The sequence below is a fragment of the Zootoca vivipara genome, chromosome 8, assembly GCF_963506605.1.
Source record: "Zootoca vivipara chromosome 8, rZooViv1.1, whole genome shotgun sequence".
Lineage (NCBI taxonomy): Eukaryota > Metazoa > Chordata > Lepidosauria > Squamata > Lacertidae > Zootoca > Zootoca vivipara.
Genome location: NC_083283.1, coordinates 27,304,669 through 27,319,208, shown reverse-complemented (window position 1 = coordinate 27,319,208; position 14,540 = coordinate 27,304,669). Strand labels below are relative to the sequence as shown.

Below are 14,540 nucleotides of genomic sequence, written 5' to 3'. Positions count from 1 at the left end.
CTTTGAGTTGTTTATGACTCAATTAGGAGCCACTGATTACCGCCCGGCACGCTTTCTCTAGCGCCTCTGCTCCGTAGACCCGGGCTGGAAGTAAAACACACAGCAGAGTTCTTCTTCTTCTCACACACAGCGGAAACTTGTATAGCCGTTGGATAAAAAGCCTCTTAAGAACACACAGAGTCCAAGGTGTTCTAATAACTACTGGAGTTTATTTTAAAGAGAAAATAACAAACAACCTGGTGAGAGCGCAGACATCTTGCGACTGTCTCCCAGGCAAAAACGAAACCAACTGATACACACAGAAACACTTCTAGCACATTCTGTAACATGATATCTTCCTCAGTGGTCAGGTGCTACACAGTACACAGTTAACCCCTTCGGTTACTTGTTACTCCTCACAGCCTGTTCTGGGGCTACATAAACTGAGGGAAAATATTTGCCTGTCTGTCATGTGGAGGTAGAAGGAAGGAACAATTTCCACATTGTCTAAAGGTAAAGGGACCCCTGCCCGTTAGGTCCAGTTGCGAACGGCTTTGGGGTTGTGGCGTTCATCTCGCTTTACTGGCCGAGGGAGCTGGCGTACAGCTTCCGGGTCATGTGGCCAGTATGACTAAGCCGCTTCTGGCAAACCAGAGCAGCACACGGAAACGCCATTTACCTTCCCGCCAGAGTGGTACCTATTTATCTACTTGCACTATGATGTGCTTTCGAACTGCTAGGTGGGCAGGAGCTGGGACCGAGCAACGGGAGCTCACCCCGTCGCGGGGATTCAAACCGCTGACCTTCTGATTGGCAAGCCCTAGGCTCTGTGGTTTAACCCACAGCGCCACCCGCGTCCTTCCACATTGTCTAGGCAGTACTGTATTTTGAGGAAATGTGGAGCATTACTCAGTTACCTGAAAGTGATACAAACAAACCCATCTTCATAACCAAGTGTGTGGAGCATTACCCAGTTATCTTGGGAATATAGATGTTTCCTCCCACTTCACGAATGCAGTGCTGCCCCATTTTCCTTCAGAGATGATGCTATATAGCCATCATTGACAAATATATCATTTCATGGACTGCATGATCCATAACTGTCTGGGACCATGTAGTAAGGGAGAAGAAACTGACATCTGAAAAACTGTAGAGAGGGAACAAAGGATCTGCAAATTAGAAGAAGCAGAAAAAAGTTATGTTGGGGGAGTTAAACACCCCTTACATTTTTAATAGATACCCTGTTTCTCATATTTTAAGACATACCCATAAAATAAGCCATAGCAGGATTTTTAAGCATTCAAGGAATATAAGCCATACCCCGAAAATAAGACATAGTGATAGGCACAGCAGCAATGCCGGCTGCGGCAGGAGGAGGAGGAAAAAAATAAGACATCCCTTGAAAATAAGCCATAGTATGTTTTTTTTAGGAAAAAATAAATATAAGACATGTCTTATAATATGAGAAACACGGTAATTTTGTTTAATTCTATATAAAACCACACCAAATTGTATAAAAAATCATGTGTAATACATTCTACAAAGTTGTTTACTATTTTGCCTTGTATTGTTCAACATTACTTTCATTTGCATTCACCAATTTGTATGCAGATCATGGCTTTAAAACCCTATGACTTGAGAAGACGATTGTACGTTATATTCAGAGGAGAAGAAGGATTGGATTATGGTGGCTTAGCTAGGTAAATTATTAAGAATTTCTCTTGAAATATTTATTGTATGTATTTATTGACTAGAAACCTACCTTTCTCCATAACTTTATGGAGTATCTGGAGAAAAAAAAAGAGGTGGGTTATTGAAGTTGCCTGCATGATAAACAACTAAACTAGAGACTGTGTTGGTAAGAGACTACTTTAACAGTTTCCTTATGAGAATATACTTGCTTATAGAGGTTTTAAGTGTGGTCCGAAAAAAAATAATCATAGGGGAAAGTGGAGAGGCTTGACAGTTAAAATGTAATGAACATGCTGGGAGAAAAGGATTGGGGAAATTGAGATGGTTCAGCATTCCTTTTTCTGTGATCAAAACAACTTGGAGCTTTCCCCAAGCGAGTCTCTCCTCTCATAATCTTTGGCAGCAAAGGGGCTTTCTAGGTTTAGGATGCGGTGGCTGAGAGGAAATACACTGAGTTCAAGTCTCCTTTTTGAAATCTTCTCAGTGGCAAATATTTTCTCGAAGCCCAGTCCTCAGCATACTAGGTTTATTCAGAGCAGTTTTATGGAATAGCAAGGGGCTCTTCCTCTGCAAGGGTAGGAGGTATATACCATGGGGAGAGACTCTTAACTGAGCAGTTGGGCAGCTTCCGAGACTTTCAGCATCTACACATCACACACACACACACACACACACACACACACACACACACACACACACACAAACTTTGGTAAATAAGATTAATAAATTATGGCTTGAAGTTGGGTTGTTTCAATTAACTGTGACTGCTATTAGAGTGAAGCAGCATCAGTCACTTCCATGCTTCTCCCAGCTGTGCTGATAGGAAGAGTGTGAGAGTCCAAGGTTCATTTTGGCCCGTTCCCATAACAATAAGCCATGCTTTATTGTTGTGTCCAAATGAGGCCTGTGCATTTTCTGTGCGTAAAGGCGAATCTCTCCTGTGAGCATGCAGCACACACTTGAAGTGGGGAAATGGCTTTTAATTGAATCAGAATTGGGAAATTCTGGCAACAGCCAATGGATGATAACTCCAGATTATAAATACTTCCTAGAAAAAAGTATAAAAAACTGTTATTGGGCGATTTGCCATTTTCCATATGTTAGTAACTTGGGGGATCAGATTAAGGTTGCAAATATTGAAACGTTGGGCCACATGACTTCAGGGCTTTTTGCTTGTGTGTATTATATAATACTGCCAAATCAAATATTCATGTAGTACTAGACAGTTGAATGCCAGGATGGGAAAGAAACATAAGAAGTACTTTGAAAGCTCTTCCTGCAGGCTTTCACCCAACAGTGGGAAACTACTTTTTTCAGTTTAAACCCATATTGTCTGTTCAGCTGGGTGATTGCCTGCAGTAATTTTTTTTCAAAGCATTCTTTATTACCTTTGACATAAGGCTTTATCTTCTATATTTAATGTCAATTTTTATGAATGCTTGGAGACACCAGTGTTAGATTTTTGTGTTTTATTTATTGTAAATTTCTGTAGAGAATGGTTCTTCTTGCTTTCCCATGAAGTGCTGAACCCTATGTACTGTCTATTTGAATATGCTGGAAAAAGCAACTACTGCCTACAGATAAATCCAGCATCAACAATAAATCCAGATCATCTTTCATATTTCTGTTTCATTGGACGGTTTATTGCCATGGTGAGTTTGATCATTTTTTGTTTCAAGCTGTATGTTTTTCTTTCTGGAGTGTTTCGTATTTGAGTACACATGGCTGTCTGTCATACTTGGATTTCATTCACCAGCAATTCAATCAAGTATTCCTCTGAATGGTTATAACAAGCATGTGAAGAAGAGATTGGTACATTTTCTATAATTGTCCTAGACTCTAGGACCCAGAGGTTGAGTTGGTTTGGTTTTTTTTTAATATGTTTTGCTTATTTCAAAAAACGTATACACCTCTTGATTGTAAAAAAAAATCTCAAAGTGGTTTACAAAAATAAAATAAAAATAATACTACCACTAAAAATAATTAACAACAGTTTACAACATTCAGAAAATTAAAATCAGCAATAAACTAAAAGCATAATTAAAACACACATCAACATTCTAGGGATAAGGATAGACTTTTCTAAACAAAAATGTCTTTAGCATCGAAAAAAAGCACAGTGAAGGTGCCTGCCTGATATCAACAGGCAGGGAGCTACAAAGTGTTGGTGCTACCACACTAAAATATTGATTTCTTACAAATGTGGAATGGGTATTATGTGGCATGTGTAACAGTAGTTCCGCAGGTTGAAGCAGTCAAGTAAGCGTTTATGGGGTAAGGAGATCTCACAGTAAACTGGTTCCAGACCTTTGGAACAAAGGCTTTTTAGAGAAGTTAAAGAACCACATACCTTGCTCTGGGCATGATTCATTATAATTTAATATTGATAAAGACCCAGCATTATACTAGATGCAGTGGTGCATTTGAATTTAAACGGTACTCCCCAAAGTGAGTGAAGGGATAATGGAATGACAAAGGAGATTCAATGAAAGTGAAAAGCAGTGCATATTGTATTTTTTGGCAGAAGAGATCAAATATATTTACTGAGGCTTCTAAATTAAATTCTAAATTAATTGTAATTACCTAGCAATGAAATATTGGGGTCAGAATTGAAAACTTGCTGAAAATATCAGCCCAGTATGCCACATCAGCAAAACAGGAATCCATAGTGCATTCCTATTCCTGTCTCCTCAGATAAGTGTATGTAGGATTGCAGCTTCAGTGTAAGGAGGTACAGTCGTACCTTGGTTGACAAATGCCTTGCGATTTGAACGTTTTGGCTCCTGAACACCGCAAACTTGGAAGTGAGTGTTCCAGTTTGCGAACGTTCTTTGGAACCCAAATGCCCAATGCTGCTTCTGATTGGCTGCAGGAGCTTCCTGCAGCCAATTGGAAGCTGCGCCTTGGTTTCCAAACGTTATGGATTCCGTTCGACTTCCGGGGTACCACTGTATAAGGAAAAGGCTGAAAATAAAAGAGCAAATATGTTACAGTTACGCAGCTCTTTAGTGCACCCATATTAACAAAACTACTCTTGAGTATCTGATGTCAGAGTCACTCAAAATTAACATGTGTTTAAGGTAACTTAAGCAATTTCAACTTTATGCAGTTGGAAGGCTGGCCAGTTGATATCACACAAATTAAATGCATGGAAGGCGGAGAGCTTAAAAGCTCTTTTTGTGCAGGGTTTTCCTGTCGTGGAAAGAACTCTTTTAAGCTCTCTGCCTTGCTTACCAGGCTCTGGGAGGCTCTCATGAGATCTCAGATGGGCCCAGCAGAGCCTAGTAAGCAAGTCTGAAAGCTTAAAAGCTCTCTGCCTTCTTGTTCCAAGAAGTTGTTTTGACTATACATGATTTCAGCTTTACTTGCTATCCCCAGAACGTAACTCCCACATAAGATGCAAGTGATCTGTACAGAAAATGGAAATAAAGGAACCAGAGGGATTAAGGAAGTGGACATTTAGCTTAGGAACATGGAAGCATGGGGCAAATCCCATAGAGCAGGGGCGAATAACCTGTGGCTTTACAAAAGTTGTTTACCATCTATTGCCTTTGGCCATGTGAGGGCTTTTGGGAATTATGAGTCCAACAATATCCAGAAGGCCAGTGTTTCCCTGCTCCTACTACATTTTTACATACTTAGGAATAATATGCAAATTGAAAAAAGCAAATTCATAATTGTACTATGGAAACAAGAAATCACACAATACTGTATAGAAAATGTGTTTTGTAGCATTCCTTTGTTCTAATCTACTTAAAAGATTTGACTAGGAAAGAATCTTTGATAATTTCTCCTTAGCTTTTTAGGACAATCTGAAAGCCCCCTGGTGGCAACATGTTGAATTTGCATTATGTAATCTTTCTCTCTACATTTGGCAGCTATTTGGCAGCTAATCACATTTATGTTCCTATGCACATTTTTATAACAGAACTCTTTCATTTTAAAAGTTATCACTGTATTTATTTTTCATCTCATTCATTCTCTTCAGGTTAGACACCTCAATGTATTGTATATCCTTAATTGGCTAAATTTTATACTGACCAGTAGACCCATCTAAATAATTCATGTCTCTCTCTTTGGCGATCACTCGTAGCCAAGTGAGATTGTCTTCCATAAACAGTTTTAACAATGAGTCCGTAAGTGACTGTGGAGGCCAATTCTGAATCCACGCGTCCTTTCACAGTGGGGACATTGGTTTCCAGGCGGGAGTTGATCACGGTGTGGATTTTCCAAGCATGTCTGCCTCTTAGCACGTTTCTCCCTTGCGTCCTGAGTTCATGTAATGAGAATCTGGCTGCAAGACTTTGATATGCTCTGCTAGTTTAGTCTGCATTTGAAGGGATATTACTCTGATAATGAGAATCATGTTATCTTCTGGTTTATTGATTTAGAGTGTTTATTTCATTGGTATTAGTTTCCCCTAAGATTACTATTTTCTATTAACAGTCACCACTTTTCAGAGTAATGCACCTGAAGTTTAAATACTGAATTGTTGTTGTTGTTACTTAAATCCTCAACAGGCATTGTTTCATGGCAAATTCATTGATACTGGGTTTTCCCTGCCATTCTACAAGCGCATGTTAAATAAGAAACTCACAATAAAGGATTTGGAATCTATTGATACTGAATTTTATAATTCCTTAATTTGGATAAGGTTTGTAAATCTTTTTGGAAGTTCACTATTTTTTCTGTCATATTAGTAAAGTGATTATATTTCATTTATCTTTGGTTAATTTTCCTCTTTAGGGACAACAACATTGAAGAGTGCAACTTAGAAATGTACTTCTGTGTTGACATGGAGCTTCTAGGAAAAGTTACCTCGCATGAGCTGAAATTAGGAGGCTCAAACTTACTTGTAACCGAAGAGAACAAAGAAGAATACATTGGGTATGGTGCACATATATATATTTATTTAAAAATACTGCCAAACATTTTTCTTGTAACTTTTTCATCACTATCAATGCAGAAATTCACATTCTGTCAGCAGGGAGAAGCTTTCCCCCTCCATAACCTTCTGTGCACGGGTTGGGGGGGGTACTTCTGTAGGGTTGGAATACTCCGTCAAGCAGAATGGGATGGGCTGTGGGGCCCAGAAGAAATTGCCCAAAGTTTGACAGCAGTATATCTGAGCAGAGCAAGTATTGCTATTTAATAGGTGTGTGGAAGATACAACATCAGCTAGTGTTAGTCTTTAATTAGTATTAGTACTTTCTTGATTTTCAAAGTGAAAGAAATGTGGGTGAATAAACAAATACATGCTACTATAAAAGTACACTAAATGTTTTCACAGAGTTTTTCATAACTTTGTGCCAAGCATATACATACATACATACATACATACATACATACATACATACATATGTGTCTGCATAAACACATAACTGCATGTATACATAAATAAATTTGTGGGGTTTTTTTTGTGTGTGTGTGTATGTGTGTGGAGAGAGAGGGAGAGGAGAGGGGATATCTTGTATTAGATAAGCCTGCTTTTGAGATGCCTTAATGTGCATTTTCTCACAGCTTTCATAGTGAGAGTCCAGCCCATAAACTTCCAATACATACAATAAATTTGGATAGATGTCCATCTAGGATTAAAGTATTGGTAAGAGGATACATGGAGGGATGTGGGTGGTGCTGTGGGTTAATCAGAAGGTCGGCGGTTCATATCCCCACGATGGGGTGAGCTCCCGTTGCTCAGTTCCAGCTCCTGCCAACCTAGCAGTTTGAAAGCACGTCAAAGTGCAAGTAAATAAATCGGTACCGCTCCGGCAGGAAGGTAAACGGCATTTCTGTGCACTGCTTTGGTTCGCCAGAAGTGGCTTAGTCATGCTGGCCACATGACCTGGAAGCTGTATGCTGGCTCCCTTGGCCAATAAAGCGAGATGAGCACCGCAACCCCAGAGTCGGTCACAACTGGACCTATTGGTCAGGGGTCCCTTTACCTTTATCTTTAAGAGGATATATGAGACTGCTCTAGTTGCAATGCTAAAATAAATAAATCTGGAGTTTCTGGAGCTTATACAAATGTGGAATTAGTGTAGCAGAGTATAATGTCTGCAGCTTGTTTTTAAATAAAGGATTCCACTTTTAGAACTCTAAACTTTTTGACTGTTTCAGCCTGATGGCAGAGTGGCGGTTTTCACGAGGAGTACAAGAACAAACCAAAGCTTTCCTTGATGGGTTTAATGAAGTTGTTCCCCTTCAGTGGCTGCAGTATTTTGATGAAAAAGAGTTGGAGGTAATTTTGATTCAAATTTATTTATTTTTTAACAAAAAATTTGTGGTGCAGCGGTTTAGCTGGGCAGGAATCATTGATACTAACATAATAAGAGGGAAAATAGTACAGTGGTGCCTCGCAAGACGAATTTAATTCGTTCCACCGGTCAATTCGTTTTACAAAAAAATAGTCTTGCGAAGCACCGTTTCCCATAGGAACGCATTGAAACTTAATTAATGCATTCCTATGGGCTCCGGGGGACTGGTGGTGGTGGCGCTTGCTCACTTGGCTCGGGGAAGCCAGGTGGCGGCAGCGCTGAGGCGGCCAATCTCGGCCCGAGGGTGAGTGCAGCGCGCGGGGCGAGCAGGAGAAAGTGTGCGGCGGCTGCAGTGCTAAGAGGGCCGATCCGGGGCGGCGTGAGGGCGAGCGCCGCACGCTTTCTCCCGCTCGGGAGCAGGAGAAAGCGTGTGGCACTCGCCCTCCAGCCGGCCCGGATCGGCCCCCTCAGCGCCACCACCGCAGGCTTCCTCCTGCTCGCCCCCCGCGCGCTGCGCTCGGCCTTGGGCCGGCCCGGGATTGGCTGCTTGAGCGCCGCCGTGAGCGGGAGAAAGCGGGGCTGCCGCCTCCTGTCTTCCCCTTGGCTTGTGGAAGACAGGTGGGGGCAGCCCCTGCACCGCCGCGTTTCGGCTCCGTACCCCCCCTGGCAAGCACCGGGAAACCAGCTGTAGCACGGGAAGAAGGCAAAGGAAGATCAGCTGCCAGCTTCCCGTACTGACAGCTGATCTTCCTTTGCCGCCTTCCCGCGCTACAAGACGAAGCGGCAGCCATAGAAAACCTCATCATCTTGTGAGTTCCTCGCGCAACGCAAAACTCTTTCGTCTTGCGAGTTTTTCGTTGCGCGAGGCATTCGTCTTGCGAGGTATCACTGTACAAGCAAATTGTTATGTCCGTGTTTGACTAAGGCACAAATAAACAGGCATGCCTCAAAGTGCTGTGAACATTAGAAAACTTTTAGCTTTCATATTCAGTATGTTCACATAATTAAAGAAGAATCATAATTAAAACAAAATAATAAAAAATAACCTCAGATGAGGAAAATGTAGAGAAATATATAGAGTTAATTACAGGTATCTCAGGTATTGCTCTTTGAAATGTACCTACAGTGTATGGTTGTACATTCTCTTCCATTTTGTGACACCAGTACATCTCAAAGCTGCTACACTTTTCAGTAAGCAGGTTATACAGTTTCTACCTACCTTCACTCATATAACATCCCTTAGCTTGACCATAAGGGATTCTTGCTGTGGGAGTAGCACACACACACACACAGAGAAAGAGCATATTGCTAAGCAGCTAGCTCTTAACCAGTTCCTTAACAACTAATAAGACCAGTCTTTTAATATATCCTAAAAATATATAATGACTGTATTTGTTAGCGAATCATATTTTGTTGAAAGCTTCATCTCACTTTTCCAGAATCTTTATTTGGGGCAAGACAAGAAAAGATCAAGCATGTCAGTATCTGCTGTTATGCTTCAGGATCTTATGCTACTAAAGTGCTAAATCATGTGGTCTTTTTATAGGTCATGCTTTGTGGCATGCAAGAAGTTGATTTGGCAGATTGGCAAAGGAACACTGTTTATCGTCATTATACAAGAAACAGCAAGCAAATAATGTGGTTCTGGCAGGTATAATATATTCTTGTTGAAAAAGCAGGTGTGAAATTATTACACATTGGTAAGGTTTTTATTTTAGAAATAAAGCCAGTTTCTTCTTGGGCTTCCGTGTAGCTTCCTCCTGGAAATTAGTACAGTACAGTGGTAGCTTGGTTTGCAACTGCTTTGGATTACAACCGTTTTGGATTAAAATCACGTCAAACCCAGAATTGCGTGTCCCTTTTTTAAGATTACAACCCATTTTTTTTATTACAACCCATTTTGGGGGGGAGGCTCTATTGGCGAAAGCACACCTTGGGTTACAACCTGTTTTGGTTTACAACCAGACCTCCGGAACGGATTATGGTTGTAAACAAAGGTACCACTGTATATGGGTTTAGCATTACAGCCTGGCTTAATTAGCTCTTAGCATTTTCTGGATCCAGGCAGTAGAAGTGTCTGGCACACAGTTTAACTCCCCAAGCCTTGATTAAACTCTAACACTTATTGGATCCAGGAATTTAGAGAGGTCCAGCACTCCTGAACTCATAACACTAATTATATAAACACATATTTGATGTATTTATTCTTATGTGCTTTGGGATGTTTCATGGGAAGCAATTCAGAAATGAAATGAAATGAAATGAGGAAACCAGTTTTAAAATGTAATGCAAAGCTCTAAAACTATGGGAGTTTGCTTGGTTTAGGAAAGTTGGGATCATTCATATGTGTAAGTGAAATGTAATTTTTAATAGAATTACTTCTGATAGTGGTAGACAAGCACAAAATTAGCTCTTAACCAATTGACATTTCAAAGTAATAAAATAAACTTTAAATTTCTGTTAGTTTATAAAAGAAGCTGACAATGAAGTTCGCATGCGACTGATGCAGTTTGTCACTGGTACTTGCCGATTACCACTGGGTGGATTTGCTGAGCTCATGGGTAAGAAAACGTTGTAATACATTGCAAAGTATGTGTAATATATGGTAACATTCCCTGGTCCTTTTAACCTGCATTTTCTCCCAATTATTGGAATATGGTATCATTAATATCTACCCTACTGTTAACAAAAATGCCCTTTTAACCTTTAATTTTATTTTTTATTACTCAGGAAGTAACGGTCCTCAGAAATTCTGCATTGAAAAAGTTGGCAAGGAAACCTGGTTACCAAGAAGTCACACATGGTGAGTTGTTGTAACAGAGAGTGAGTTCCTTGTTATCTTACATTTTGCTCTATAGCAGGCATCCCCAAACTGCGGCCCTCCAGATGTTTTGGCCTAGCGAAGGCCCTAGCTAAGAGAACCAGTGGTCAGGGATGATGGGAATTGTAGTCCAAAACATCTGGAGGGCCGAAGTTTGGGGATGCCTGCTCTATAGTATGCTTCTTTAACACCAGCCATTCTTCGCAGGGGTTTCTTACCTTTTGGGACTCAGGTACATATTGGGAATTTCAAAGTGCTGTGGGCCCCATTTCTCAGGTTACTTCTTTCCCCTCTTCTACAGATCACACTCCTTACCCCAGGCATCCCCAAACTTCAGCCCTCCAGATGTTTTGGACTACAATTCTCATCATCCCTGACCACTGGTCCAGTTAGCTAGGGATCATGGGAGTTGTAGGCCAAAACATCTGGAGGGCCACAGTTTGGGGATGCCTGCCTTACCCCAACAGTAAGCAAGTGTGCACACACACATTCTCTACTTTTCTATAGGGTCTCAGTGAGAATTGGACCCAGTAGAGTTAAAAAGAGTTACCTTTCATTTGCATGATTTTTACATGCAAAAAACCTACCATCAGATTGAAATTTACATTGGGTAGATTGCATAATAAAAATCACAGATGATGATGATGATTATTTAGCTTTTTATACCGCACTTCATCAAAAGTTCTCAGGGCAGTTCACAAGATAAAAGCACAAATAAATAAATAGATCCAATGGTTATCAACACAAACACACAGATAGCAAAGATAATAACAAACCCGCCAACATATGACAACAAATATGTAAATATTTGGGCATATTTGTATCCTCTCTTATGTTTCCCTCTTCGGCCAAGGACAGTTGACCAGATGTTTCCCTCTTGTTCATTTCTTACACTGCAAAACTCAAGGGCAATATCAGCCTATGGACAATCAATCTGAATCTGCAAATTTGACTATTTTAATCTAAGTAGCCATATTAAAAATGGTCTGCAAACTGCCTATTTATTTTCAGCTTAACATGGGTATTTACCTCCTCCCCGCCCTTTCCCTACATAAGCGTCTGGGGACTTCTGCTTCAGTGTATCTGAAGAAGTGTGCATGCACACGAAAGCTCATACCAAAATAAAAACTTAGTTGGTCTTTAAGGTGCTGCTGGAAGGAAATTTTTTATTTTGTTTTGACTACGTCAGACCAACACGGCTACCTACCTGTAACTAGAAGTATGGGTATTTATGAATCTTCATGAGTTACTTAGTACTGAAGAGGTAAAAATTTCTTGCTTATACTGTAATCAAACAGCTGTGATTGATGTGGTCCTGTGAAAGATATTTTAAATGGGATGTAGAGTCTCTGATTCCCCCCCTCTTCTCTCCTAGTTTTAATCGTTTGGATTTACCGCCTTATAAAAGCTATGAACAGCTAAAAGAGAAGCTGCTTTTTGCAATTGAAGAGACAGAAGGATTTGGACAAGAATAAAAAACAAGTTCAAGGCAAAGTGAAGTTTTGTTTTAGCAGGCTGGAGCAACAAAATTTCACAGTTAGTGGTATATAAGCTGTTTCTTCTGTACAGTGATTTTTCTGGAACTCTAAAAAATGTTCTCCGTTCTTCCACAAAGATATGCAAAACAGTTTTACCTTCTCTACTTTATTTATTTTCCCCTCAAAGACTGGCCAGAATAAAATTGAACATGAAAGACTTTATTTAAAAAAATGTGTATATAAATACACAGTAATGAGCTCTAGTTTTATAGAGCTGTAAACTTATTAAACATCACAGCCATTCAGAAGAGTCAGGAGTATCTTTCTTGGTTTTGTTCAGAAAATGTGCAGACTGCTCTGTATTCTTCTCACTTATGCAACATCTCTAAGGGTTATTTCTATTGCATGGCTGTTTTAAAGGTGTTAAAAGGCTTAGGCCCAACACATCCTTGCTATGTAGAAAAATGCTGCTGGCTTTTCGAAATGATAGAATGTAATATTCTGTCAGCTGAATTAAAAAATAATAATTGTAATAGCTGATAACCCAACTTCTGTGTAGCTGAGGTCATGAGTAAATCCTTTATTACTTGCACAAGAGTAATGTACAATAAGATGAATGTGATTGTTAAGACATTGGTGCCACTGTTCTGACTTTTACTGTAGGAGCTGAACAGACTATTATAACTCATTGAGCAGCATTGAAAATTGTTTACATATTACCTTGGGTTATTTCCAAGAGAACAGTAGGTAATCTTCAAGGAAAAAATAAAAAGATTCCTACATATTCTGTCCCAGTCTGGTATCTTACAGGCTTTAAAAAAAGGATATTAGTGATATGTTTCAATTTCATTTGATAAACTAATTAATTTAGGAGGATATGAAAAAGTAATGTGAATTGTTCTCATTTTTTTGATCATGAATCTAGAAAATCCAAATGGAAGTAGTTACATATGCTTTGCACAACTGAACTAATTTTCTATTAGTCTTCAATACTCTCATCCCTTCAAGAAAAAAAATCCAGATGTTCCTAATTAAGCAACTCTAAATTTTGTTTTTATATAGGCCAAGGCTTATTTGTCATAAGTGCACAATGTATATAAAAAATTAAATTGTGTTTGCAGTATTGAGGGGCATTTGCTAAACTGCAAATATGTGTAATAAATTCTACAACTTACTGATGTGAATTATTAAATGCTACTTTTAGCAAATTGTGCTTCCTTATTAGAGTAACATTTTAAATTGCCATTTGTATCATGCTTTCAATATTCACTGTAAATTCCATTAAATTTAACTTATACAGTTTTGTACACACATGAAACAGATTTCCTAGAATTAACATTTCTGTAACATATCAAACTGCAAAAAACCTGTAAATGCAGTGACTCTGCTATATTTGCTCTCATTTTCTCAATATAGCAGTTTAATTCTGCCAAAATCTTATTTTTCTACATATTGTTACACTTTATTATTCATGACTATTAACCTGTGAATGCTTGATAAAAGCACTGCATTGATTAACAGACCTCCTGTCTATCTTGTGTTAGTTACCCTACACACACATATGTATGATTACACCAAAATATCATCTTGATTTTTCTACCCTGATTGGAACCTTAGTCTTTTAGGTTGCCCTGCCCCTACCACCATTCACATGAGCAACGTAAAAAAAAAAAAAAGTTCCTAAGATAATGCAGAAAATGAATTAATGAAGTTTGACTTCTCCAGTGGGCATTCCCTCCCCAAGTGGGAACTGATCTTCCTATTGCTACCTAGTAGAAATAAAATTCAAACCGGGGTTTTTTTTTTGCTTACCTGCACCAGCTCCTAACTACGCTAGCAATGTATTCTCTGAAAGTCATATAGGAAATATACTGGACATGGATCTTCATTTATGCCCACATCTAGCTAGTGCTGCTATATGGCTGGAAAATAAACACTACATCTGTAGCTGGATGAGGAAAGGTGAGCAAAAATGAGTACGGCACTGCACATTCCTCTCTCTCTGCTGCTTAATCTCAGGATTCAGTGCTTACACTTCTTAAACTGCTGGTCCGTTTTGATTTGCCTTATTTGAAGAAACACATTCACACAGGCCCAGCTACAACCCATATAAGGATGGGTCATAGCATTAGTTGTTTGCTTGTTTCAGAAAAATGTAGTGAGGTCTAATTCCTGTTTGAAGCAGTGGAATTTCAATTTAATCTTAACTCTCCTGCTTTAGATACGACTCACATAGCATTGATTAAAAAAATTCCTTCAGTAGCACCTTAAAGACCAACTAAGTTTTTATTTTGGTATGAGCTTTCGTGTGCATGC

The 14,540-nt window shown here is 39.4% G+C and overlaps 1 protein-coding gene across 2 annotated transcripts in view; it reads left to right on the top strand.

Annotated features, from left to right (window-relative positions):
- The window catches only part of WWP1 (WW domain containing E3 ubiquitin protein ligase 1), a 61,115-nt gene extending 47,154 nt beyond the window's left edge, over window positions 1–13,961 (top strand). For both annotated transcript variants that reach the window (XM_035124822.2, XM_035124821.2), the window contains exons 16-24: window positions 1,591–1,679; window positions 3,164–3,323; window positions 6,192–6,325; window positions 6,418–6,558; window positions 7,789–7,909; window positions 9,472–9,576; window positions 10,390–10,486; window positions 10,656–10,728; window positions 12,122–13,961. In XM_035124822.2, the coding sequence (XP_034980713.1) occupies window positions 1,591–1,679; window positions 3,164–3,323; window positions 6,192–6,325; window positions 6,418–6,558; window positions 7,789–7,909; window positions 9,472–9,576; window positions 10,390–10,486; window positions 10,656–10,728; window positions 12,122–12,221 (1,020 nt within the window). In that variant the 3' untranslated portion in view covers window positions 12,222–13,961. The remainder of the gene's footprint in view (window positions 1–1,590; window positions 1,680–3,163; window positions 3,324–6,191; window positions 6,326–6,417; window positions 6,559–7,788; window positions 7,910–9,471; window positions 9,577–10,389; window positions 10,487–10,655; window positions 10,729–12,121) is intronic.
- The last annotated feature ends 579 nt before the right edge of the window (window positions 13,962–14,540 follow it).